The 24374-nt window shown below is 56.6% G+C and overlaps 1 protein-coding gene and 1 pseudogene across 1 annotated transcript in view; both read right to left on the reverse strand.

Moving 5' to 3' along the window:
- LOC115408465 (microtubule-associated protein RP/EB family member 1) overlaps window positions 1-3814 on the reverse strand; it is an 8896-nt gene extending 5082 nt beyond the window's left edge. Inside the window, exons 1-2 of the mRNA XM_030119248.1 lie at window positions 3665-3814; window positions 1932-2062 (exon numbers count right to left, since the gene is read on the reverse strand). Of these exons, the coding sequence (XP_029975108.1) occupies window positions 1932-2052 (121 nt within the window). The 5' untranslated portion in view covers window positions 2053-2062; window positions 3665-3814. The remainder of the gene's footprint in view (window positions 1-1931; window positions 2063-3664) is intronic.
- A 3876-nt stretch (window positions 3815-7690) lies between these two features.
- On the reverse strand, window positions 7691-24374 carry LOC115408290 (uncharacterized; annotated as a pseudogene).

The following is a 24374-nucleotide window of genomic DNA, read 5'->3' on the forward strand; positions in this document are numbered from 1 at the left end:
GCCAATCAGCGCTTCAAAACAAATACGTCATCAACATGCGTTAGCTTCTCTAAGAGTTAGCTTTAGCTCTTTAGCTCTAGCTTCTCTACACCCAAAGACACGCGAAAACGTCTTTTTCTGTTAGAACCTCTCCAGGCCAGACTCTTGATCTTGCTTGATTGTTGTAATTCTTGGTATTTTGGCTGTAACTTCACTTATTGCAGCTTTCAGACGATGGTTAAAGTCCGTCATCTCCGCTACGCTCGCCGATGACGTCACTTCCGGTTTAGCTGCCGGAATTTGTCAAAAAAATTTGAAAACAAAAAGCGACAACGCTGATTGGCTCGGCCATCTCACGGCCGAGCCGCACTGTCTTTCTACTGGCTCGTCCCCAGACCCCCCAGCTACTAAATCCAACTGTGGATGTGGAGTGGGCGGGGCTGGTTCGCCAGGCTCGGTAAAATCGGGGTTCTGAAGCAGAACAGAAGAGAATCTACATGGGTTCTGACGTGTGTGAGAACACGGCGCTACAGAACGTCACCAGCAGAACACACACACACGTCGAGGCAGAACACCGAGGAACCGAGCTGGAAAAGAACGCGACACGCAGGAGAACGGAGAGAACCGCGCCTCCAACGTTCTCCCTGTTCTTCAGGAGAGCGTTCTGATGGAGCCTGAACTCGTCCCAAAACGACCGACGCTGAAAGTTCATCAAACGAACCCCGTCTGCAGCTGCAACCAGCTGCAACCAGCTGCAACCAGCTGCAACCAGCTGCAACCGAGCACAGACCCACACAGCGGCCAGCTGACGCATCGGGCCGATATCTGAGGTCTTCACTCGTATCGGTATCGGCCGATACGCGGGTGGATTCACCGATTTATTTTCCCTGGCAGTTTTCCAGACAGGCATCCGCGGGCAGCTCCGAGTAGCTGGAAGTATGTGGCGTAAAGTTGAACAAATATATTATTATATATTATATTGTTTTAATTTTTTACTGTTCAATAAATATTTCTTCTTTGGAGCTGAGACCTGGAATATTTGTTGTCATTGTGTCATTTCTAGCCCCATCGGCCCGTCATGCCTAAAACTGGTTTCCGGTCTGCAGACAGCTGAAAAGCGCAGCGTCTGCGGCTCTGCTTCAGTCTTCATCGGGCTCAAACGAGCCTGTTTAGGATCATGGAACGATGTTTATTTGTGTTTGTGTTGGATAGCCTCCTGTACGTCCAGCTGCCTTATATCGCTGTTAAATAGGCTAGCTGGTGATTTTAATCTGGCTTGTAGTTACGCTGATAAAGACGTGACACCGAGGTGTTCTAAGTGTTCTTTTTTTTTTGCACCAAAATTACTAGATTGCTCAACAGAGTAATTCGATCGCAAGCAGTGTTTTGTACGGTTTGAAAGTTGAGTAAAGGGACATTATAATGTCCAAACCAGCTTATTTTGCTGGCCAAAAGCTGATTCCGCGGACCGGAAATCACTTTCTGGCAAAAATCAAGTTTTGGCATGACAGCCCACATACCGGTCCAAGAAAATATTAAGTCCACAATCGGCCATCTGTCTCAGGATGATGGAAAAAAAAAAAATCGGTATCGGTCTGTCCTTAGTTGTAACCAGCTGTTCAGTTCAATTCCTCCCTCCCTTCATCCCTTCACTCCTCCTCGGTTCCTTCGCTCCGTCAGGTGGAGGGGAACAGAGCTTCTCCTTCAGGGACCCGGGAGGTGGAGAGCTCCGGGAATCGGACCGGGGTCCGGCCGGAGCGTGCTGCCGAGCTCTGGGAATCGGACCGGGGTCCGGCCGGAGCGTGCTGCCGGGCTCCGGGAATCGGACCGGGGTCCGGCCGGAGCGTGCTGCCGGGCTCCGGGAATCGGACCGGGGTCCGGCCGGAGCGTGCTGCCGGGCTCCGGGAATCGGACCGGGGTCCAGCCGGAGCGTGCTGCCGGGCGCGGCTCACCTGAACACAGCATCTCTATCTTGGTGAGCGGGATCTGGAGGGACTCGTTGATCCACATCAGCATGTCCTGACGGCTCAGGTTCTCGCTGGTCACAGAGGTGGAGTACACGTTCACAGCCATGGTCGGTCACCTGCGCGCACACACACACACACACACACACACACACACACACACACACACACACACACACACACACACGATTGTACTTATTGTTGTGAGGACACTCATTGACATAATGCATTTCCAGCCCCTCACCCTAACCATCAAAAATAAATGCCAAACCCTGACCTATGCCCTAAACCAGACCTAAACCCAACCGTAACCCGGAATCAAAAACCAAGTCTGAACCTCAGAAAGGTCAAAAAAAGCCTGTCGAAAAGTGAGGACCAGCAAAAATGTCCTCACTCTGTTGGTGAAAAACAAATTCTGGTCCTTACTTTTGGGCATGTACAAGAACACACACACACACACACACACACACACACACACACACACACTTCAGCTCAGACCAGAGACTGGGCTCAGGCAGTGCCACCTGCTGGGCAGGGTGGAGAATTCAGGGTTTGAGAACCGAGACAAACCGATCCTGCTGTTCTAGAGAGAACCTGAGCTCCAGTGTTCTGGTTCTGCTGTGCAGGAGACTGTCTTCAGGCAAATCCCGAGAAAACAGAGGGGGGGGGGGGGGCCTGGGTGGATGGAGAGGTGGAGGGGGGCCCGGCTGTATGGAGGGGTGGAGGGGGGCCCGGGTGTATCGAGGGGTGGAGGGGGCCCGGGTGGATGGAGGGGTGGAGGGGGGCCCGGGTGGATGGAGAGGTGGAGGGGGGCCCGGGTGTATCGAGGGGTGGAGGGGGCCCGGGTGGATGGAGGGGTGGAGGGGGGCCTGGGTGTATGGAGGGGTGGAGGGGGCCCGGGTGGATGGAGAGGTGGAGGGGGGCCCGGTGGATGGAGAGGTGGAGGGGGGCCCGGCTGTATGGAGGGGGCCCAGGTGGATGGAGGGGTGGAGGGGGGCCCGGCTGTATGGAGGGGTGAAGGGGGGCCTGGGTGGATGGAGAGGTGGAGGGGGGCCCGGTTGTATGGAGAGGTGGAGGGGGGCCCGGGTGTATCGACGGGTGGAGGGGGGCCCGGGTGTATCGAGGGGTGGAGGGGGGCCCGGGTGTATCGACGGGTGGAGGGGGGCCCGGGTGTATCGAGGGGTGGAGGGGGGCCCGGGTGGATGGAGAGGTGGAGGGGGGCCCGGGTGGATGGACGGGTGGAGGGACGGAGCGATGGAGGGCCCCGGGTGGGTGGAGCCGAGCAGTCCGGCAGCTAACCGGCTGTTCAGGGGATTAGCACTCCCAGCAGTTAGCACGGCTAGCCGGAGGAGCCGCACCGGCTCGGTTCACCTGCAGGTTCGAGTCGAGCGGATGTTCCGACCCGCCGGCTCTCGCGGCTGAATTCCAGCGAACACCGTCGCTGTCCCCGACGCCCCGGAGCGGGCTTCTTCACGCCCGCCCGCCCGCCCCGACGCCACCGGGCAAAGCCGCGTTAGCCTGTAGCGGTTAGCCTGCAGCTCCGGAGGCGGCTCGGGCTCCGGCCAAAGCCTGGAGCTGACCCGGGTGTCAGTGCGGGTCACCGGCCGCTCCCCCCCCGGGCTGCTGCTCGCCGACAGCCCGCTAGCTAGCGGCGGAGCTAACGGAGCTATTAGCTGCCTGCCCGGCCGGTGAGCGGCGCTGAGCGGAGCCGCCAGACTCACCTGCAGTCGGTTGTGTTTCACAGTAGTCGGCGGTGGTTCAGTCGGCCGTGGCGGAGGACATGGACGAATAAAAACACTCTTTTTCCGCTACTTCTGCTTTCTTCCTCCTCTTCTTCTTCTTCTTCACGTTCACTCCACCGGCAGCAGACGTAACGGCGTGATGACGTCACGAGGACGCGGGTAACGCCTAGATGCGTAAAGGCGGCGCACGCGCGCAGATAACAGGGCATAGACCTACAGCAGCAGACGCGGAAAATGAGAGTTCGGAGTAGAAATATAAAAGTAGATATTTTAAAAATCAGTACAGAGCAAAGAAAGCAGACAGAGTCAGGAGCAGATTCAGAGACCCGCAGGGACGACATGTCCCAGAGAGACAAGGAGAGGAGGAAGACACGGGCAGTACGCACATAGATGTATGAGAGTAGACACGGATCTCTGTCAGGCGCTGTAGGGTCCCAAGAGGAAATACAGATAGAAAATAAATATAAATATAAATAGATAGAGAACGCTGACACCTCTGAAAAAACTGACATTAAATGCCTTTCTCTGATACTGCTGTGACGAACGAAACGAAACGTTTCAGCACAATATTTGTTGGACTTTCACATGACTGTAAGAGATGAAGGTTTTTTTCAGGGGAGGTTAAAAAACACAACTCATATTATGGAGGAAGCCCAAACAAGTCTGGACTGCTTCAGTTTATTCTCCATCAACACAGGACTGGAGCAGCCGGAGCAGGCCAGCTGTGAGGGAGGGGCTCCAGCTGTGAGGGAGGGGGTCCAGCTGTGGTGGAGGGGGTCCGGCTGTGAGGGAGGGGGTTCAGCTGTGAGGGAGGGGGTCCGGCTGTGAGGGAGGGGGTCCAGCTGTGAGGGAGGGGGTCCAGCTGTGAGGGAGGGGGTCCAGCTGTGAGGGAGGGGGTTCAGCTGTGAGGGAGGGGGTCCGGCTGTGAGGGAGGGGGTCCAGCTGTGAGGGAGGGGGTCCAGCTGTGAGGGAGGGGGTTCAGCTGTGGTGGAGGGGGTCCAGCTGTGAGGGAGGGGGTCCAGCTGTGGATGTCCCCTGCTGGAGGAGACTTTTAGCTGCATCCACCAGCCTACAGAGGCTGGAGTCAGCGGAGGAGAGATAGAGTGTGGCTTCTACGCCCTTGAGCCAGGCATTCAGAGTTTGCAGCTGCCTCTCCAGCATCTCTGTCCCTGCCGGGGGGGGGGGGGGGGGGGCTGGTCCTGGATCAGTGTGTCCCACCTCTTCATCCTGCCCTCCACCTCCTCGCTCCCCGGGTTGCTTCCTCCGGTTGGACCGCCTGCTGCCGCTGCCGTCTCGGTCCTCGGTGACGGCCAGGTGAATTTAGTGCTGCGCGTCGCCCGCCTGGCAGGAGAGGCGCTTGTTTGATCGGTCCTGGTCCCGGTGGGCGGTGTTGGGCCCAGTCACGCCTCGTCTCCTCCCTCTGCGAGCCGGTGGGAGGGATGGAGGTTTTATCCTGGCAGGGGCAGATCCGCCGCTTATCAGGCTGAGAGGAAACTCCTCACCCTGAGGTTCGACGCGCTGCTGGAACCCAGTGGACGGTTCTCCCTGCCTCCACAGCAGGGGTCCAGGAGAAGGCCTCAGGGAGTTCGCCCGGCGCCACCAACACCTCCTCAGATGAGCGACTCTTCGTCTCTTTAACTGAAGAAGAGAGAAAAGAACTACGGTACGAAGCGTCTCTGCTGTGGAGACGCTTTCAAAACTCTGGAGAATCTAAGCGAGAGAACAGGCCAGAACCCAGAACGGTCCGGAGCTCCAGAACCAAATGGGGGATGTGGGCTTCTTAAAGACCTCAGCTGGGCCACGTTAGAACAGCGGGACGAGGTGCTCAAGTCTCCGGGGGTCTGCTGACTCACCTGACAGCGAACTGGACAGTCTTTCTGTTGAAGACGAGTCCTCTGAAGAAATCTCCGTTTGCCGCAGATGGATGAGCGGGCCTCCCTGGAGCCGCTGCCTCTGGGTTCTATCCAGGGATTCCGGTTTTCCATCCATTCATCTTCTACCGCTTATCTGGGGCCGGGTCTTGAGGGCAGCAGTCTCAGCAGGGATGCCCAGACTTCCCGTCCCCAGACTCTTCCTCCAGCTCTTCCAGGAGGATCCCGAGGCGTTCCCAGGCCGGTCGAGAGTCTCTCCAGCGTGTCCTGGGTCTTCCCCGGGGTCTCCTCCCGGTGGGACATGCCCGGAACTCCTCCCCAGGGAGGCGTCCAGGAGGTTCCATCCTAAAGAGGAGCTGAGCCTCCTCAGCTGCTCCTCTGGATGTGGAGGAGTAGCGGCTCTACTCCAAGCTCCTCCCCCTGGTGACATAGCTCCTCCCCCTGTCTCTAAGGGAGTCCAGCCACCCTACGGAGGAAGCTCATTCCAGCTGCTTGTAGCCGGGATCTTGTCCTTCCGGTCATTACCCAGAGTTCATGGCCATAGGTCAGGGTGGGAACGTAGATCGATCGGTAAATCGAGAGCTTCGCCTTTTGGCTCAGCTCCTTCTTCATCCGGTTTTCCTGCCTAAAAAAAACATTTAGATCTGGAACCGATCTGGCTCTGTAAGACCGGAAATGAATTAAAGCTACAAGCAACCTTCTTTTTTCACCGTCTGAATGCGCCTGCTTATGGAATATCTTTTACCAAAATGAAGCGAACCGTCAGTGGACCTGTGTGACAGTGTTGTGTCCGCTTGATTCCACAGAAGGGTGATTGACTTGGAGTTCCGTTGTGTTGTCTCGTTGTGTTCTGGACCGTGTTTATATGAAGACTCACTCGGACGTTTGTCAGAGGATTTTTTTCTTCCTTCATGAGAGCTTTTAGCATTAGCAGCGTCACCTGATGCCATCTTCACACCACACCTTTAAAATCCACACCTGGAGGAGCCGGCCTGTTTCAAATCCCCGAAAAAACAAGGATCCCAGGACTGAATGCCTCGACCGGCACACTCCGCTCTGGATCCAGGAGAGTCAACAGATCAGGACCTGGAACAGGTCTTATCTATGGTACCTGACAATAACGAGGTTCTGGTTTTAAACAAAAAAAAAAAAACACCTGGACACACAGAGAGGTGCAAGTTCTGAGCTTTAATTCTGAGTAAAACACTCGACACGCCCAGGGATCAAACTGAAACTAGTCAAACGCGAGACCTCAGCAGCTAGCAGCATCTTAGCACTTAGCATCAAGACATCCAGTGAGTCATGTTTGGTTCTTCTTTCTCACACAATCAAACTTTTTCATTTCATTACAGCAGCAAAGAGTTTTTAAAAAAAGGTTTCATAAAAAGAAAAAAAAAATGTCTAAAAAAATTGATTTCCAAGATTTCAAGTACAGAATTAAAAGCAAAAGACATTCTGTCTTCAGTTCGTCTCTGCTCGGTCGCCAGCAGGAACTTTACAGCGAAGACAAACACCGAAGACGGACAGATCATGTCCGTCCTTCACTCCACCTCCTGCACCGTTTGACCCCGTCCAGGAGGGCTGGACCTGACCCCAGCTACCTGGGGACGAGACTGGACACCTGGACAGGTGAGGACAGGTGAGGACAGGTGAGAGAAGGAACACCTGGACAGGTGAGAGCAGGAACACCTGGACAGGTGAGAGCAGGAACGACAGGTGAGGACAGGTGAGGACAGGTGTGGACACATACACCTGAACAGGTGAGGACACATACACGTGGAAAGGTGTGGACAGGTGAGGACAGGTGTGGACATGCGAGAGAAGGAACACCTGGGCAGGTGAGGACAGGTGAGGACAGGTGAGGACAGGTGAGGACAGGTGTGGACAGGTGTGGACAGGTGTGGACACATACACCTGAACGGGTGAGGACAGGAAGATCTGGGCAGGTGTGGACAGGTGTGGCCAGGTGTGGAGGACAGGTGAGGACAGGTGAGGACAGGTGAGGACAGCTCCACCTGGCCAGACTACCAGTCCTACTCCCTGCTGGACTTCCTCAGGTGAACCGAGCCGTGAGGACGGACGGACGGTGGCGTTCACTGCTTCGCCGGCTCCTCGGCGCCCGTCCCGCCGCCGGTCATCTGAGCTGCCGCACGTCGGGGGACGACGGGGAGGACGAGCGGGTGGAGGCGGAGGGGGTGGAGGCGGTGCTGCCGGCGACCGGCAGCAGCTCCTCGCAGGCGAAGTAGTCCTTGAGCGGCGCCAGCAGGTGGCGCACCACCGGCACGCTCCAGGCCTTCCCCAGGACCTTCTGCCGCTGCTTGGAGTTCATGTTCCGCACGTCGGTGTAATGTTTGGGGAAGCCGAAGATTCTGCAGCGAGGCGGAAGACAGCCGGGCTCGTTACGGCGCCGCGGGACGGACGGCGTTCGTCCCGCGGCGCCCTCGTCTCACCTCTCCAGCTCGGTGACCCACAGGGTGTCCTCGCGTCCGTTCTGGAGGATGGGCAGGAAGTCCTCGTTCTTCTTCTGCTTCAGGGAGTTGGGGTTGGTGGTGATGGTCCTCACTTTGGTCACCTGGGGACAGAAACCACCGCGGTTCTCAGAGACGGTCCGGCGCCCGACGCGGGGCGTTCCCGGTAGAACCGGCACTGACCCGGGCCGTCCTGCCCAGCTCCAGACAGTCCTGCAGGTTCAGCTTGTCGTTCTGGGAGGCGATGATGGGCCTGTGGGGGGACAGGAGTCACACGGCGTGGGGAGCCGGACACGGGACGGGACGGGACGGGACGGGACGGGACGGGACGGGACGGGACGGGACGGGACGGTACCTGCTCATCCCCGGGATGTTCCCCCAGAAGTAGCGGGCTCTGTGCGCCGGGCTCACCGTGATGGCGTCCACCAGCACCGGGTTGCACTGTTCAACAAGCACAGAGTCACTACAGGCCGGCGCCGGAAGGGACCAAACAGGAAGTGGCGTCGCCGTCCTGAACGTCCCGAACAACAACACCAGTTCGACTCTATAAAGCAAACCTGGAAAGACGATCAGCTGACCGAGGTGTCCTGACCTTCTTCAGAGCTAAAGCTAAAGCTAAAGCTAGCTTCAGGGCTAAAACACCAACAGTCTGTCTCAATACTGCAGCTCAAATACCACATTTATGATTGTTTTTATTTTGATTTTTAAATCTTTTTGCGATATTGTCTATTATATTCTGGCTGATAAACGAGGTCGTTTACATGCAGCCAATAGCCCTTTCTTAACCGGAATATTCGCACTAACCCGGTTGCGCACAGCCATGCAAACACGTGCAAAAACCCAAATATGGTCATATTCCGGTTTTTAAGAACCCGAACATTACCTCCTGGGTTCCTCCTTTTCTAACCATAATTTCTGGTCATTCGGAGCATCCCGGTCGAAAGGGACATGAAATAGCCTACTGTTCTGCCAGGTTCTATCCACAAGGAATCTGGTCTTTTGAGTCCAGGAACTACTTGTGATCCAGTTTGGCTGCTGCTAAGTAAACAAAATGTGCAGAAACGATGGTTCAGTTCTTCTCTTGACTGAAAAAACGCTGCATCGCATCACTGAACATGATACCACGTCTTGCTGCTCACTCTTTTTCTAACAACATGCAGAGAGCGCCTGCAGCCTGCGGCGCCCTTCTTCTTCTGTGGTGATTGTGTAAAATAAGGTTGAACATGCAAACAGCACACCTAGTGGCATGAAGTGCAAATGCAGTCATGGCGTCGTCTGTGGCCGTGGTCTGAATGGGGAGATCCTGATCGTGTAAACAGGAGGAACTCTGTTTCAGCAGGTAGACGGTTATTCCAGATGTTTCACAAACCGGAATATTGACCTGAACCCCAATACTGACTGCATGGAAACGTAGTCACTGTTTTCGTTCTAGGTGACATAGATCTACGCTGCAGGAACAGGAACCAGACGACACGGTGATCCCGCCGAGTCTTCTCTTCCTGCTTTTCTGCTCCTCACACCTCCAGAACAGCGGCGGACGGCTGGAACGTGAGCGAACGACGAGACGGCGAGGCGGACCGACCTCCAGGAAGCGGCAGATGTTGACGCGGTCGTGCGTGTTCATGAAGACCACGTTCTCGAACATCCAGAAGAAGGGCCGGGGGTCCTGCTCCCGGGGCTTCAGCAGCAGCAGGATGCGGTAGAAGTCGAAGAAGAGCCGGCCGGTTCCCTCTGCGGGACGGGGACAGCTTTAGAGCCGCGCCTGAGGATCTGGACGGACGGGGACGGCGGACGGCGGGCGGACGTACCGTACAGGCCCTTCCTGAGGGGGTTGACGATGGGACAGGTCGTTACAGGGGCTGCCGCCGATCAGCAGGTCGAACGGCCCCCATCGGTCCAGCTGCAACCGCAGAGACACCGTCAGCGGTTCACCGGGAACACGGCAGAACCAGAACGCCGCACGGAACGTCGTCTTCACAGAGACAACGTTCCTGCATAAAGCAGGACAGCCGAGGAGACACTGGGGACGGGTTCTGAATTCGGTACCGACTGAATCCAGCGGCGCCACCGCTTCACACAAACCGAACGCTACCGTGTTCCGGTACCGGAACGCGTCCGTGTGACTGTGAGGCAGTGGAAGAGTTGGCGATTCCCCACGCCGGATTTGAACACAGCATCGCACTACAAGAGCGTAACGCCGCCAGCAGCCGAGCGTCTGGTCAGCAGAGCAGCGCCGCTTTACGACGGCGCCACTTTTCAAAACTCACCACGGATCAGGCCCGCTGCGGCGGGAAAACTCCTACACTGAGGAAGAACAGGATTTTCCTCAAGGCTGAGGAGCGCAACGATTTACGCCGCTTCAGATCTACGGCTACAACCGTTAGCATGCTAGCCTGCGTTAGCACGCTAGCATCCGCTAGTGACTCGTCTGCTTCCATCAACAAATGAACATTTATTACCACATAAATGGACACAAAACTACTGACACTCAGTACCGGTACTCAGTGGTACCGATTCTCAGACTCCCAGGCGTCGTACCGGATCGGTTCTAAAGGGAACGGTTCTCATCCCGATCAGAAACTCAAACTTCTAAACACTAAAGCAGATTTTAATCGGGCAAACGCAGTGAGATGTTCAGAAATGTTAAGTTTAATCTTTTTTGGCTTCACGTGTTCGTGCAGCCGTCAGGAGAAACATACGTGTTCCTTGGTGATGGAGCGCACGTCGCCCACGTGCACGATCTTCCCGTCGTGGTTGATGGTCGACACGGCGATCGAGTCCTCGCAGATCTCCGAGGCCACGTACTTCTCCAGCTTGAAGCCCAGCTCCTTCAGCACCACGTAGCCTGGCGGCGGGGGAAGAACCCAACGCGTGAGGACAGACCGTCGGAGGGTCTCCGGCAGCGGACGGAACCGGACGGAACCGGGACTCACCTGTGGCGATCCCGTCGAACAGCGAGAGGACTCGGAGCGGCCGGCGCAGGTTGGCGGGGATACAGGGGTAAACCCTGTGAGGCTCCTACAGTCCAGGAATCAGAGTCAGACTGTTCAGCAGACCGTCCGACTGAACGACCGTCACAACAGACGTACGTCACACGATCGGCCGTCAGACCGTCCGTCTGACTGAACAGCCGTCTGCCTGTCAAACGACGGATTGTACGTCAAACCGACCATCCGGTCAGAACACGGACCGGCCGGGAGACGACTGGTGTGGTCGTCTGATTCCCAGCCGAGACGCTCTGGTTAGAAATGCTTCAGATTATGGGTTGAAAACTGCCTTTAACCGCAAAACAACATAATTTCATCTGACAGCCCTGACTTCAACACGGTGTTCTGTCCTCCAGCGGATCGGTGTGTTCTGGATCACACCTGGCCCTAACACCTGAAACGGCTGCAGCTCATCTGAAACATCGGCCAGGCCGATATATCGGGCCGATATTTGAGGTTTTTACTTGTGTCGTATTGGCCGATACGCATGTGGATTTGCAGATTTATTTTCCCTGGCATGACTTACAGGCAGGCATCCATGGGCAGCTCTGTGCCGCCGTGTACATGCAGGGTTACCCCTCCCCCACGGGTAGAGCGATGACAGGCATTATTTGAATAATGAAAAGCACCAAAAACTTTTTGTTCATTTTAAAGTATGTAGCGTGAAATTGAAGGAAGCCGTTATTTCTTACTGCTCAAAAAATGTTTCTTCTTTGAAGATTGAGGCTTCTTTGTTCTTTTATTTGTTGTCATTCTGTCATTTTTTGATGTGAATTGAGGGAGCAGAAGCAGCATCGGCCCCAAATATCTTCTCAAGAAAATGAGCAGTCCATAATCTGCCATTGGGTGGGAGTGATGGAAAAAAAAAAAAAAAAAAAAATCGGTAACAGCATCGGTCCTAAAAAATCCATATCGGTCTGTCCCTAATCTGACGGTTGAAATCGGAGACCAGACTCACGAACTCCATGTCGCTGTTGTTGGCGAACAGCGTCTGGACGCGGACGCTCCAGTCGGCGCGGGGGTGCAGCGCGCCGTGGGCCTGCTGGGGCTGGCACATGTAGCAGATCCACGGGTCCAGCAGCTTCAGGGAATCGAACACGCCGGGACCCACCAGGATGTTGACGCAGTCTCCACAATACGACCTGCGGCGGGGGGGGGGGGGCATTGAAACTGAAGGTTTTCCTTGTTCTAACAGAACTGTGGTTCCGGCTGGAGTCAGTTCTCCGCCCCGGCGCAGAACCGGACCTGGAGCAGCTCTTGTTGCCGCACAGCACCACCTCCAGGCCGTAGCAGCAGATGGTGCAGTAGGACTGGTAGCCGTCCTCGTCGTAGCGGTACAGCGTCTCCGTGAAGTTCTCCTGCCGAAACAAACCGTCACCGCCTGTCCCCGGAGAACCGCGGAACCCGGCGCCGGGCGCTGCTCACCTTGCACTTGAGGCAGAGGCTGCCTTTGAAGAGCGGGTGGAAGATGGCGACGTTCTGCGTTCCGCAGCACAAACAGAACCCTGCAGGACGGAACCAGAGCACAGCTGGAGTCTGGAGTCCGGACCGGTCCAGCTGCCGGAGCCAGACCTCAGACTCCATTAGCAGTGAAGAACACATCCAGAGCACGGCGTCAAACGTAAGGCCCATGGACCACAACCGGCCATCGACAGATTCCAATCCGACAAAACCAGCGAGGAAATAGGAACCGTCAGAAAAAACACTGTGATTGTTCTACTGAGCAGAACGACTGTTTACTACAGCCGAGGAGACAGAGACAGGGACCAGGACCAGGACCATCTGGACCAGGACCTTGCAGACGTGTTGGACTGGAGAGTGAGGCTCTGGTCCATCCATCTTCCACCTGTCGGTGTTAGTCGGGTCTGAACAGAGTTCAGCAGAGTTCAGAACACTCACAGCGTTTAGTGTTCACTGCGTAGCGCTGTCAACACACTGCCAGGACCAAACGTCGTTTTTGTCTTTATTTTTTACGTTTGCCGGTGAAGTAATCTAAAAGTAACTAAAAGTAATCTGGTACTTTACGTTTTAATTGAAGTAATTAGAGTAAGTTACTGATTACATTTTTTGACAAGTAACTTGTAACGCAGGGCGACTGCTTTTTGTTAAAGATGAAACTGGAGCGGCAGCGGACAGGTAAGGCAGGCATACAGGTGGGGGGGGGGGGAGCTCCACCTTAAAGGCAGGGTCACACAGTTACGCCGACTCTTCTGAACAGTGAAAATCTCGGGTGCGGCGTTGTATTCAAGCCAAAGGAGAGGATTTTGAAGGTGACAGTTTCAAAAAATTGCGAAAATTAAAAAACAAAAAGTTATAACCAAAGTCCGGTTTCTTTTGGGTCCCCCCGCGTATCTGGATTAGGATTGCAGATCAGTTGATTGCATGTTGCACAAGCAATAAATTAACGTGATAACACAGGCCTCTGAACATGTAAACCCTTTTTCCCCCACTAGGACCACTCCTATGCACTACCCACATGTCTGGTGCTTTGAAAGCCAGACTCAGCAAAGCCATGGCCAAGGCAGAGTCTGGAAAGAGAAAAGAGGAACGCCAGAGATCGAGAACGGAGGGCAAAGAGCACAGTGTGGTCTTCTGGAGGAACAGAGCAAAAAACCTAATAAATGAAGAGCTGAAAGAGAAGCTGGACTTGTACTCAGGTAAAATTACATCTACATTTTTGAGAAGATTTCACAAACAGAGTAAAACATTTCCATCTGTGTTTGAAGTTCCTAGTATTTATTTTCACCTGCGCTTGCTATTTTGTCTGTGGTAATTCAATGTCAGATCTTCCGGTTCAGCTACTGTCAAACCAGAGCCAGGAAACACACCAAAGATCAGATGGAGTTCGCCCTCACTCTCACCGACATGGCCCTGAAGCAGACACACACCTGCGGGAGTCCCTTCACTTGAATCTCCCACATCCACACACTGCAAAGGTATTCATGTCATTTTTAACTCCGTCTATACAAGCAGTGCGTATCATTTTATTGGTATATGAAATTACTAGATGAAAGACGGACTTAGCCACACATCAATATGGATCCTGGAAACTCTGATGGAGCATTCACACTAATTCCCGTTTAGTTTCACCGAGGTGGAGGAGTTCTGTGGACGCCAAACCGGGCCTTAATAAAATGATGCTGGACATGATAAGAAAGAAGCAGGAGGAGGATCCCACTAAATATGGACGTGTGTGTCTCATGTTGGACTCCATGTCTATAAGAAAACATGTCCAGGATGATCCTCAGACAGAAGATGTCAGGCTTTGTGGGAGATGAAGAAGATGTAGATGTCCCAGAAGATGAAGGTGTCCCCCGGCTGCTCAGACACCGAGTCGCTCTGTGACGGCGGCTTCACGCACACTGAGGGACATTCACAGTTTCAGCTCTGCGAGGCAACAGCTGAATTCACTGAGGGAATATTACATTTAAAAACTGCAACCTGCCCATTTTGTGCCCATGCTCTTAAAATGATTCCCTTTTTCATTTCTGAAAGACGGCTACCAAGTCATGGAAACAGGTTATTTATTTTGGTCATGATTGTGATACTGTCAACCACACATTTTCTCCTGCTCATGGACAGGCTCTCTGACAGAAAGAACAGTCGTACTCCCCGTGCTGATGGTTTTAAAGCCCCTCGGTGCTCTGACTGGTCAGAGAGAGCAGAGTTCTGGTGAGAGCCAGGAATTACTTGATGGCTCTGACGATGCAAGATGGCACCCCCCTTCACGATCAAAGAGGTTTTTGGCAATATGAGGCCGATGTTCACACATAAGTTCAGAAATGTCGAGTTCAGGACATTCTCTCGATCCCGGGCAATAAGAACAACAACGCATATCGCGTTGAGTTGGACCAGTTCCCTCTATTGCTGCTGCAGGCGTCCTGTCAGGATGACTGCTGGTGGCTTCAAACATGACATGGATATAATGTCTATATGCCGCCCGGTCTCCTTCTCTTCTCTTCTCCTGCATCAAGTTCATGTGATGCTCTGTTCACTGGTTCCCATCTGTTTCTAGTGTGTTGCTTCTTGCTTATGCCACTGTTCCAAGTGGCATTACTGTCAGAAAATTAGGTAAAAAAAATGTTCTGCAGCTGTGGGTTATTGTGGCTTATCATGATTTTTTTTGTAGGTACCATCTGTCATGGGGTTCCTCATTAACATTGATACCCTTCTGTTTATGATCCCGGAGCTGCTTCAAAATCAGCGATACGTCTGCACCCATCGCGTCAGCCAGGATCAGCTGGAGCTCCTCTTTAACTCCATCAGGGCATCTGGAAGGGATTTCAGAAATGTTCTTTCTTTCCCCTTATGACTGAGAGGTGTGATGGTCTGCTAAGGGGGGATAAAAATATATGCTGTACATTGAAGCTGATTATTCTGCAGAAGCTACATTGCCGTCAGCTGTAAAGCTTCGTTAGTTTAAAGATCTGATAAGAGTAAATGCTCAGAGTTTAACACCAGTACATCGATGTTAAAGTGTTTTTGTCGTTTCTCTCAGGGGGCTGGAACAACAAGCCCTCGGCAGCCAGTTCCAGGCTATGTTCCGCCGCCTCATGGTCAGCTGGGGTGTGTCTCCTGGACAGTCTGGAAACGTGGCAGCAGTAAATGACGCTGTGTCCCCGTCTGCTGCTGATCCGTCTTCAGCTCCAGCAGCAGAAGAATCTGACGACCTCCCACCCCTGTTCGTCAACATCCCTGCTCTCGTGTGTGACCACAGCTATTTGCCCACACGTCCTGTGGCCTTGTGGACAATGCTCTCACATATATCAGGGTTTGCTGCGAGACGCGTTCTGAGGATGCCGTCTTGTGGTGTGTGTCGTGGTCGCCTGGTGACCGATGCTGCACCTGCAGCTTTTGATCGGAGCGACCACTCGCTGACCCTCAGGAACAGGGGAGGGCTCATGATTCCCTCTGAGGGGGCCGTGAAGGTCGTCACATCAGCAGAGCGCTTCATTCGCCAGTCAGAACCAGGGCAACATGTGAGTGTGTCCTCAGTCAGCCGGCTGGTCCGTGCACACATTGGTTCACAGGACATATTTTTTCTGAAGGGTCTTATCGAGGACACACAGCATGGCATTGAAAACCATCACTTTGGGCTCATGTCAGTGGTCGTCTCTGTTTTCCACAAGCTGGAGATTCCACCACATCGCAACAATGAAACACTCATACCCCTTTCCCACTGGTCAAAAAAACCCCGTTTAAAAACCCGCTAAGTCGTGGCAGTGGGAGAAGGTTTGACCCAGGATTTCGACCTGGGTCGTTCACCCTGCAATCGACCCGGTAAATTCCGGGTCAGCTTTCTACCCGGCTTTTAGTGGGAGGGACTTACATGACGATGTTGACGCAGCGCGGCTAAGTTAGCATGCTAGCTGTTGTTTCTGGACACAGAGTGAGATTTCCTTCATCCAGACGACCCAGCATTTGCAAGATAGCGAGACCAGAGAGCTTCCCCTGATCCGTGGGGAAGAGGAAGATTCGTCTACAGGTAACAGGGACTGTTTTCCGCTGCATTGTTTACTTCCGTTTTGCTCCGTCGCGCTGATGATGTCATCAACGTGGGACACCATCAGTGCGGGAAAACGCAGCGACGCGGCTCGCCAGCAGGAGGTGAGACGCGGGTCTGCAGGCGGTGGGAAGGCGTCTAAAAAGGCGATAGTTAGGCGGGTCGCAGACATGAGTCGACCCGCTAGCTGCAGTGGGAAAGAGGTGTAAAGCTCCAAACTGGCAGTTCACCAAGAGGCTGTGTAAGACAGTACTCTTCCAGGTTACTAAACTGATAAAATAAAGCAACCTCAAAAATCAATTAGAGCAGCTGCTGTCATCTATCTGTAATATATGTAAATACAGGGTTGGGGAGTAAGGGATTACATGTCACGGCGTTACGTAGTCAGGATACAAAAAAATTGTGACTGTAATCCATTACAGTACACACAAAAATATATAATCTCGTTACAGGTACTTCTGATAAAAACACGGACCACTGAGCAGGATTACTTTCGAAAATCAGATGGAATTTACCAGCAACAACAGACATCCGCGCCGTATACAGACACTGCGACACTTTACGGCACAAACCGCCACATCGTAGATCTATAAACAATAGACACCGTAGTAGGGCTGGGGCAATGCGTCGCCGTGATCGATTACGTAAATACGTCGACGTCTAATTTTATGCGTCGGCGCGTTGCTATGGTTGCAAATATGTTAAAATATCTACATTTGTCTTCAAAAAACTATTATACTTGTGCCCTAATGTACATGTTTATTGTACATAAATGTCACATTTGGTGTAAATGAACGTTTTTGAACATTTTTGTCATGTGCTACATCAAATTGCTGCACATCGCAAATTTCGTCATTTTCATCTCAATTCTTCTTATAGGTAGGCTACATCCTTAATTATAAAATCATTAAAAAATAAAGTAATAAAAACTCTTCAGTTATGTAATTGTAATTTTTGGTGGTTTTTTTCAGAAAAGGCATCGCTGTCACAGACTTGTATAGCTTGACAGGGCAGACTTGCCGCTCACAATATGGCGGCCGCTCTGATGTGTCCAAGCGCTGGGCTGCCACAGGCTTCGCGGCGTCTAGTGTATATGTCTATGCTATCTAGCTAGCTAGCATTCTGTCTAGCGATCTACATGTTGTTTGTCCACGGGGACTTGCCGTAGGAAGCGGTTTAGGGGACGTCATCGGCAGGCGCGGGCCCCCCGGACAGATTGGACAGCCCGACACATCTGGTACCTACAGCGGTACCCGTCAGCTGCTTCTGGAGTCCCATGAGACAACAAAGCTCGATGGGACTCCTTCTTCAGCTGGACGGCTAGCCCTTACTTCCTGTCTCCACCACCGGGTTCGGGGTTTGCCGCCACCGACAGGCACCGGAGACCTGGAGACCACAGCTCCGGGCAGCTGCTTCGGACATATGGAGGTGGAGAACATGGAGAACATGGTCCACTGGACTCAATGTCCCCAGCGTCCCTCGGGACATGAGAGAAGCTCTCCCGGAGGTGGGAGTTGAAAACCCTGCTGACAGAGGGTTCCACCAGACGGTCCAGCAGACACCTCACAACAGGTCTGGTTCTGGCCAAGTCTGTCCCGGTTTTCCTCCTCCGCCAGCGAATCCAACTCACCACCAGGTGGAGATCGGTCCACGGCTCTGCTCCTCTCTTCACCCGACTGTCCAAAACACGAGGTCAGAGGTCAGATGACACGACAACAAAGTCGATCATCGACCTCCGACCTAGGGTGTTTTCTGTGCCAAGTGCACTTATGGACACCCTGTGCTCGAATGGTGTTTGTTATGGACAAACTGTGACTAGCACAGAAGTCCAATAACAGAACACCACTGGGTTCAGATCGGGGAGGCCGTGCGATCCAGTCGCCCCCCCCCCCCCCCCCAGGTCTCACTGTCGCTGCCCACGTGGGCGTTGAAGTCCCCCAGTAGAACCATGGAGTCCCCAGTCGGAGCACTGTCCAGCACCCCTCCCAGGGACTCCAGGAAGGCCGGTACTCTGACTGCTGTTCAGCCTGTAAGCCGAGACCACAGTGAGGCAGCTGTCCCCGACCCGGAGGACCAGGGATGCGACCCTCTTGTTCACTGGGGGGAACTCCAACACCTGGCGCTGAGCTGTGGGGCTACAGGCAGACCACACCAGCCCGCCGCCTCTCACCACGGGCAACGCCAAGAGCAGTGGAGAGTCCGGCCCTTTCTCCAGAGGAGGGTTCCAGAGCCCCGGCTGTGTGGAGGTGAGCCAGACTATATCTAGCCGGTACCTCTCGACCTCCCTCACAAGCTCGGGCTCCTCCCCTCCAACGAGGTGACATTCCAGTCCCTAGAGCCAGTCTCTGTGTCTGAGGATCGGGTCGCCGGGCACCCTGCGTCGGCTGCCACCCAGTCCACACTGCACCCGGCCCCCGACAGTTACCCGGCGGATGGTGGGTCCCCGGAGGGTCGGCCCACGTCACCCCTACGGGCTGAACCCGGCCGGGCCCAGTGGGCAAAGGGCCCGGCCACCAGGTTCCAGTGTGGGGCCCTGGCTGCGCCATGCCGGGCGACGTCACGACCTTTGTCGTCTTCCTTCTCATAGGGGCTTTCGAACTGCTCTCAGTCTGGCCCGTCACCCAGGACCTGTTTGTCATGGGAGACCCTACCAGGGGCATAAAGCCCCCCGGCAACACAGCTCCTGGGATCATGTGGGCACTCAAACTCCTCCCAACACCTTAAGGTGGCAGATCGGGGGGGGGGGGGAACCAGACGTTCTTAACTTACACTTTAAAGACATCTTGATCTTTTACTCACGTCAGTTTGAAACAAGTGCCAGCCTCCGCTCACAAAACATGAAGAGTAATTGCGGAAGTGCAAAAAAAGCTGTAATTCCAGAAAGATTCCAGCAGGGGGCGATGATGTGGTTTCCAAAAGAGCCCCGGTCCCATGGGAGCCCATTCATGAATGCCGATTTTCAGAGTGCAAAAACATAAAGCGCCCGGTTCGAACAGGTTCTGGTCTCTGTCTCTGGTTTCTAGAACCTGCTGCTTCACCAGACTCTGATTTTCACATAATCATCTGCTGATTTTATATTACGAGTTAAAGTTCAGCATAAATCGCCCTATCACAGCGGCTCCTCTTCCACGTGATGCGGTCACGTGACGGGCGGGACCCAATCACATTTACATCCGGTTTCAAATATTCAATGTGGAGACGTCCTGCTGGACTCGCTCGAGTCTTCAGAACGGCGGCTGGGAACGCTGTGGGGGACGTCACGAAAGGTCTGTCCATTTATATACAATCTATGGTTTGAAACAAAGACCTGAAACCCGACCCCGACGGCTCCTGAAGGAGGCGTGTCTTCTCAGAGCGCCAGGGCCGGACCGGACCTGGAGCAGCAGACCCGGTAGAACTGACCTTCAATGTCCAGGTTCTGCTCCGTAATCCTGCGATGGTTTCCTCTGTAAGACAGTGAGCAGGACAGTCAGGCCTCAGGGGGATCTGGGGGAATCTGTGGGGATCTGGGGGGATCCGGTGGGGATCGGTACCTCGGAGTTCTGGTCCGGCAGCTGGTAGACGCTGGTCTCATCGTTCCCTCGGCAGATGAACCGGTTCAGGTTGTTCTTCCTCCTGTTGGCGCCGAACCGTGGCGACCACAGTGTCCGGGCGCTCGGGCAGGCTGCTCCTCTTCCTCTGGCCCCTCCCTCCTCTTCCTCCCCGGCCCCGGGCCCGGTCCGCCTCCTCCCCGTCCCTCTCCCGCCTGCCGGTCTCTCCCGGGGCTCCCAGTCCCTCCCCGGCGGCGGTGCAGGACAGCCTGGTCAGAGAGACGGACACGTCCTTCAGGCTCCGGATCAGGCTGCCGGTACGGTCCGGACGGGTCCGCAGAGGGGGGGGGTAGCGGGAACAGCTTCTTCTTGATTGGCTGGCGTCCCCCCCGTCCCGGACGGCTGGCGTCCCCCCGGCGGCGACTGAAACTCCTCGAAGGCCCAGTCGATCATCTGCTGCAGCTTCTCCTCTTCCGTTTCAGGCGCCGGCGAAAACTGCTTGACGCGGCGCAGCGCCGCCTCCTGGAGGACGAGAGCGGGACAGGTCAGCGGCGTGGACGCAGGGGCGTGGCGGCAGTGGCGGCGGACTCCAGGCAGACCTGCAGGGCCAGGGACACGGCCTCTCGGTAGGTGACCAGGACAGAGAAGGACTGCTGGCAGAAGTTCTGGATGAAGTCGGTGAACGGGGACAGGTTCTGCAGGCGGACCTGGAAGCAGAGCGGCGGTCGGCGGCGGTTCCCCCGGCGACGGAGAACGCCGCGCCACCGCCGCCTCACCCACCTCGGAGGAGATGCCCTGTCCGAACCACTGCACCAGGCGGGTCTGCGGGTCCCGGTCGGTCCCGGGGCGGGGCAGCGTGACGGCCGGCCACGGGGGGAAAGCCCTCCATCACGCCCCACACCAGGTCGCCCTGAACACAGCCGGCGACGCCGTCAGCTCCCTCGGCCCCCCGCCGGGGGGCCCGGGCGAGGGCGGAGCTTACCGCGCCGGCCGCCGGCTCGCTGGAGTCCATGCGGTGGTCCTCCTCATCGCTGCTCAGCATGACCACCACCTCCTGCTCCGGTCCTGAGGACACAGACGGCGAGCGTGAGCGTCATTCCGGAATCGTCCTGCGCCGTCCCCCGAACAGCTGATTTACAGATCCAGAGCCTGGACTCTGAGTCCGCGTCACGCTGAGGGATGAAGACTGGACTGAGGCGACTGAAGCTGCAGCACAGTCTCAGAAAAGCTTCCCCTCCAGCATGAAAACACCTTCCAAGTGCTCCTCATGCTCTTTTTGGTACTTTTGCCAGAATATTTCAAACAGTTGTCTAGAAAAACTGGGTTTTTGGTCTGTTTATCTGAGGCCCCGCCCCATTCACCTGAAGCCCCTCCCCATTCACCCGAAGCCCTCCCCACCACCGGAGGCCCCGCCCATTTGATTAGTAAGACAGAACTCAGATCCTGTTCTCTCAGTGAGGTCCAAGCGGCCCCGGCTGACTCTGGACCCGACAGGTCCTCGTTTAGGGGAGTTCCTGGCTGAAGGGGGACGGTGTTGGACGCGTTTGGGTTTCTACCCGTCAGAACGTCTCCGCCTCACTGGATCAGTAACGGAACAGATCCTACCCTGTCTGGCCTCGGCAGGATGGGTTCCCAGTCTCGCCCGGAACGCCGACGCTGTAAAACATCAAACATGAGACGCTAAGAGACAACGCAGAGGACGAAGACGCCGCTGGAGGGACGTGTGTGGACCCAGCTGGACCGGAACGCCGCAGCGGAACAGAACCGACGTCCAGGAGAACCTGCAGCTCCAGAGGAGCCGGAAATGAAGGAGCTGTGTTACCGGCGCCGTTCTTCCCGCCGGCGTTCAGGAACCCGCCGCTCTGAGACGGGCCGGCCTCCTCCGTCACGTCGACCACGTCTGGCGGGAGAGAACACAGCGTCAGCTCGCCATTAGCTCGCCATCCGGGACCGCTGCAGGACCAGCGGCGGACGTCACGGCGGGGGCCCGGCGCTCACCGGAGGAGTTGTCAGTGTCCGAGTCCGAGCCGCCCGGGTTCCTGTAGCCGCCGGCGGGTTTGAGCCGGGCGGCCCCGGACACCCTCCACCGGTGGGGCCCGGCCCTCCTGGACCCGGCGCCCGGGGGCGGGGGAGCGTCCAGGGTCTCCTGATCCTCGCCCAGCGCTCTGCAGCTCTCCGACATCTGACCAGGGGAGAGATCCGTCAACCAGACCTGAAGGTCGTCCTCCGCCGAGACGCCTTCAGAAACTACCGCCGTCCAGAGGAACCGGACGGACCGCCTCCGGGACGGAACCGCCTCCGGGACAGACCGCCTCCGGGACGGACCGCCTCCGGGACGGACCGCCTCCGGGACGGACCGCCTCCGGGACGGACCGCCTCCGGGACGGACCGCCTCCGGGACAGACCGCCTCCGGGACGGACCACCAGAGAAACACTGTGGAGGCTGGAAAACCAGGCCCAGACCAGAGAGCAGCGTTTCCATGGAAACAGCAGCGGCATTCAAACGGCGGGACGACCGCTCGGTCTGGACTGACCTTGGCGAAGACGGCGGTCTGGCGCAGGGAGGCGGGCAGAGCCAGGAGGGTCCGCAGGAGTCTCTGGAGGGGCGTCGGCCTCGTCCTCTCCAACACCTGCAGACATTCACAGGGGGACCCATGAAAAGACCCCAGACCATCGGCCCTGACCGGAGTTGCCGTGACGACGCCTCCGCCTGGCAGGATTATGGCCGACCTTCGCCCAGCGTTGATCCGTATCGGTCCGCCGCCGCCGCCGCCGGTCCTCTGTCCTCCGTCTGAATCAGGCTGAGGAAGTCGGAGGCCAGTTGCTCCGCCTCCGGGGAGTCGGCGGCGCACAGACCCAGCTGGACGCCGAGCGCCGGCAGCACGCGGCGGTAAGAGTCGTTCTCCTGCCGGAGGGACGGAGCGGTCAAACGGTCTGGAGCGAGAACCGTCCGGGTGGACCGGATCCCGGCGCGGCCGGAGTCTCACCATCAGGGACTCGGCTGGTTCAGCAGCGAGGCGATGTCCCTCAGCGTCCCGTCCTCCAGCGGCTCGGGGACGCTCGCCACCAGCTCTGCAGCACCGCCTGGTGGAAGGCCTGGGCGCTCTTCAGGAAGCGGGCGCGGTCCGCCTCCTGCAGCTCCGCCACGGGGGTGGCCCACAGGAACTCCCGGGCCAGGTGGCCCAGGTTGACCCTCCGGGCCGGCAGCAGGTCCTGGTGGCCGTGCAGCGCCCGCAGGTCCCTGCTTTGCCGCGAGGGCCGCAGGACGCTGTCGGCGTAGGCCTGGACCACCATGGGGACGGTCGCAGCTCGTCCAGCAGCTCGCCGGCGGCGGAGCGCTGCTGCTCCTGCAGGGCGCCCAGCGGCTGCAGGACCTGCGACAGGAAGAGGAACTCCAGCTGCACCCTGGGGTCCATCAGCTGAGTCCGGATCCACCCCGCCTTCCCGTCGGGTCCTGCGTCCTGAAGTAGTCCAGCACGGGCTTCCAGCCGGACGCCAACTTCTGCACGGTGCCGATGATGAACATGCAGTTGGCGGGCGACGGGCTGGCGGGTTGTACGGCCCGGCGCCCAGGAACAGGCTCTTCAGGGGGCAGCGGGCCGAGCCGCGGGACGAGCAGTAGTGCTGGTGGACCTCCCGGATCAGGGTCGGCACGCCGCCGAAGGCCGCCGAGAACCCGGCCTGGCAGGCCCGGGCCGCCATGTCGGGGACGCCGCACAGCGACAGGAAGCGGGGGCTGCGGAGCCGCAGCTGCGACACGAACGGCCGGCTGACGGACGGGTGGGGGCGGTCGCAGTAGAACACGGCCAGGTTGGCAGGTGGAGGTCCAGCCTCGTCAGCGCCTCCATCAGGCGGCCGGCGCGGCGTCGGCGTGCGGCGTGTGGGAGCAGGCCGACGGGGCCGACCGGCTTGGGGGCGTCGCCGCTCATCTGCAGCGTGAGCAGCGGCCGCACCACGCTGGCGCCCAGCTGCGGGTCCAGGTAGCCACCAGGACCACGCTGGTGGTCTGCTTGCAGCCCAGCTCCGCCCCGCCGTACAGGTACAGGCAGTACGGCGTCCGTGAGCAGGCCCGCACCGCGCCCTCCACGTCCACGCCGCCGCAGCTGTGCTTCCGGAGGAACTGCCACAGGAAGAGGCTGTCCGGCGGCCGCCGTCCGCCGCCTGCTTGCTGCTGCTGCTTCTTCTGCAGCGAGCCGCCCGAACGCGCTCTGCCGCCGCGATATCCGGCGAATCCAGGGAGTCGGACGAGGTCCGGCGAGTCTTCGTCAGAGAGCAGCGATATCACGCCGGCGCTGGATTCCACTGAGGCCGTCACGCTTGGAGCCGCCAT

Source organism: Salarias fasciatus, chromosome 20 (genome assembly GCF_902148845.1).
Source record: "Salarias fasciatus chromosome 20, fSalaFa1.1, whole genome shotgun sequence".
Lineage (NCBI taxonomy): Eukaryota > Metazoa > Chordata > Actinopteri > Blenniiformes > Blenniidae > Salarias > Salarias fasciatus.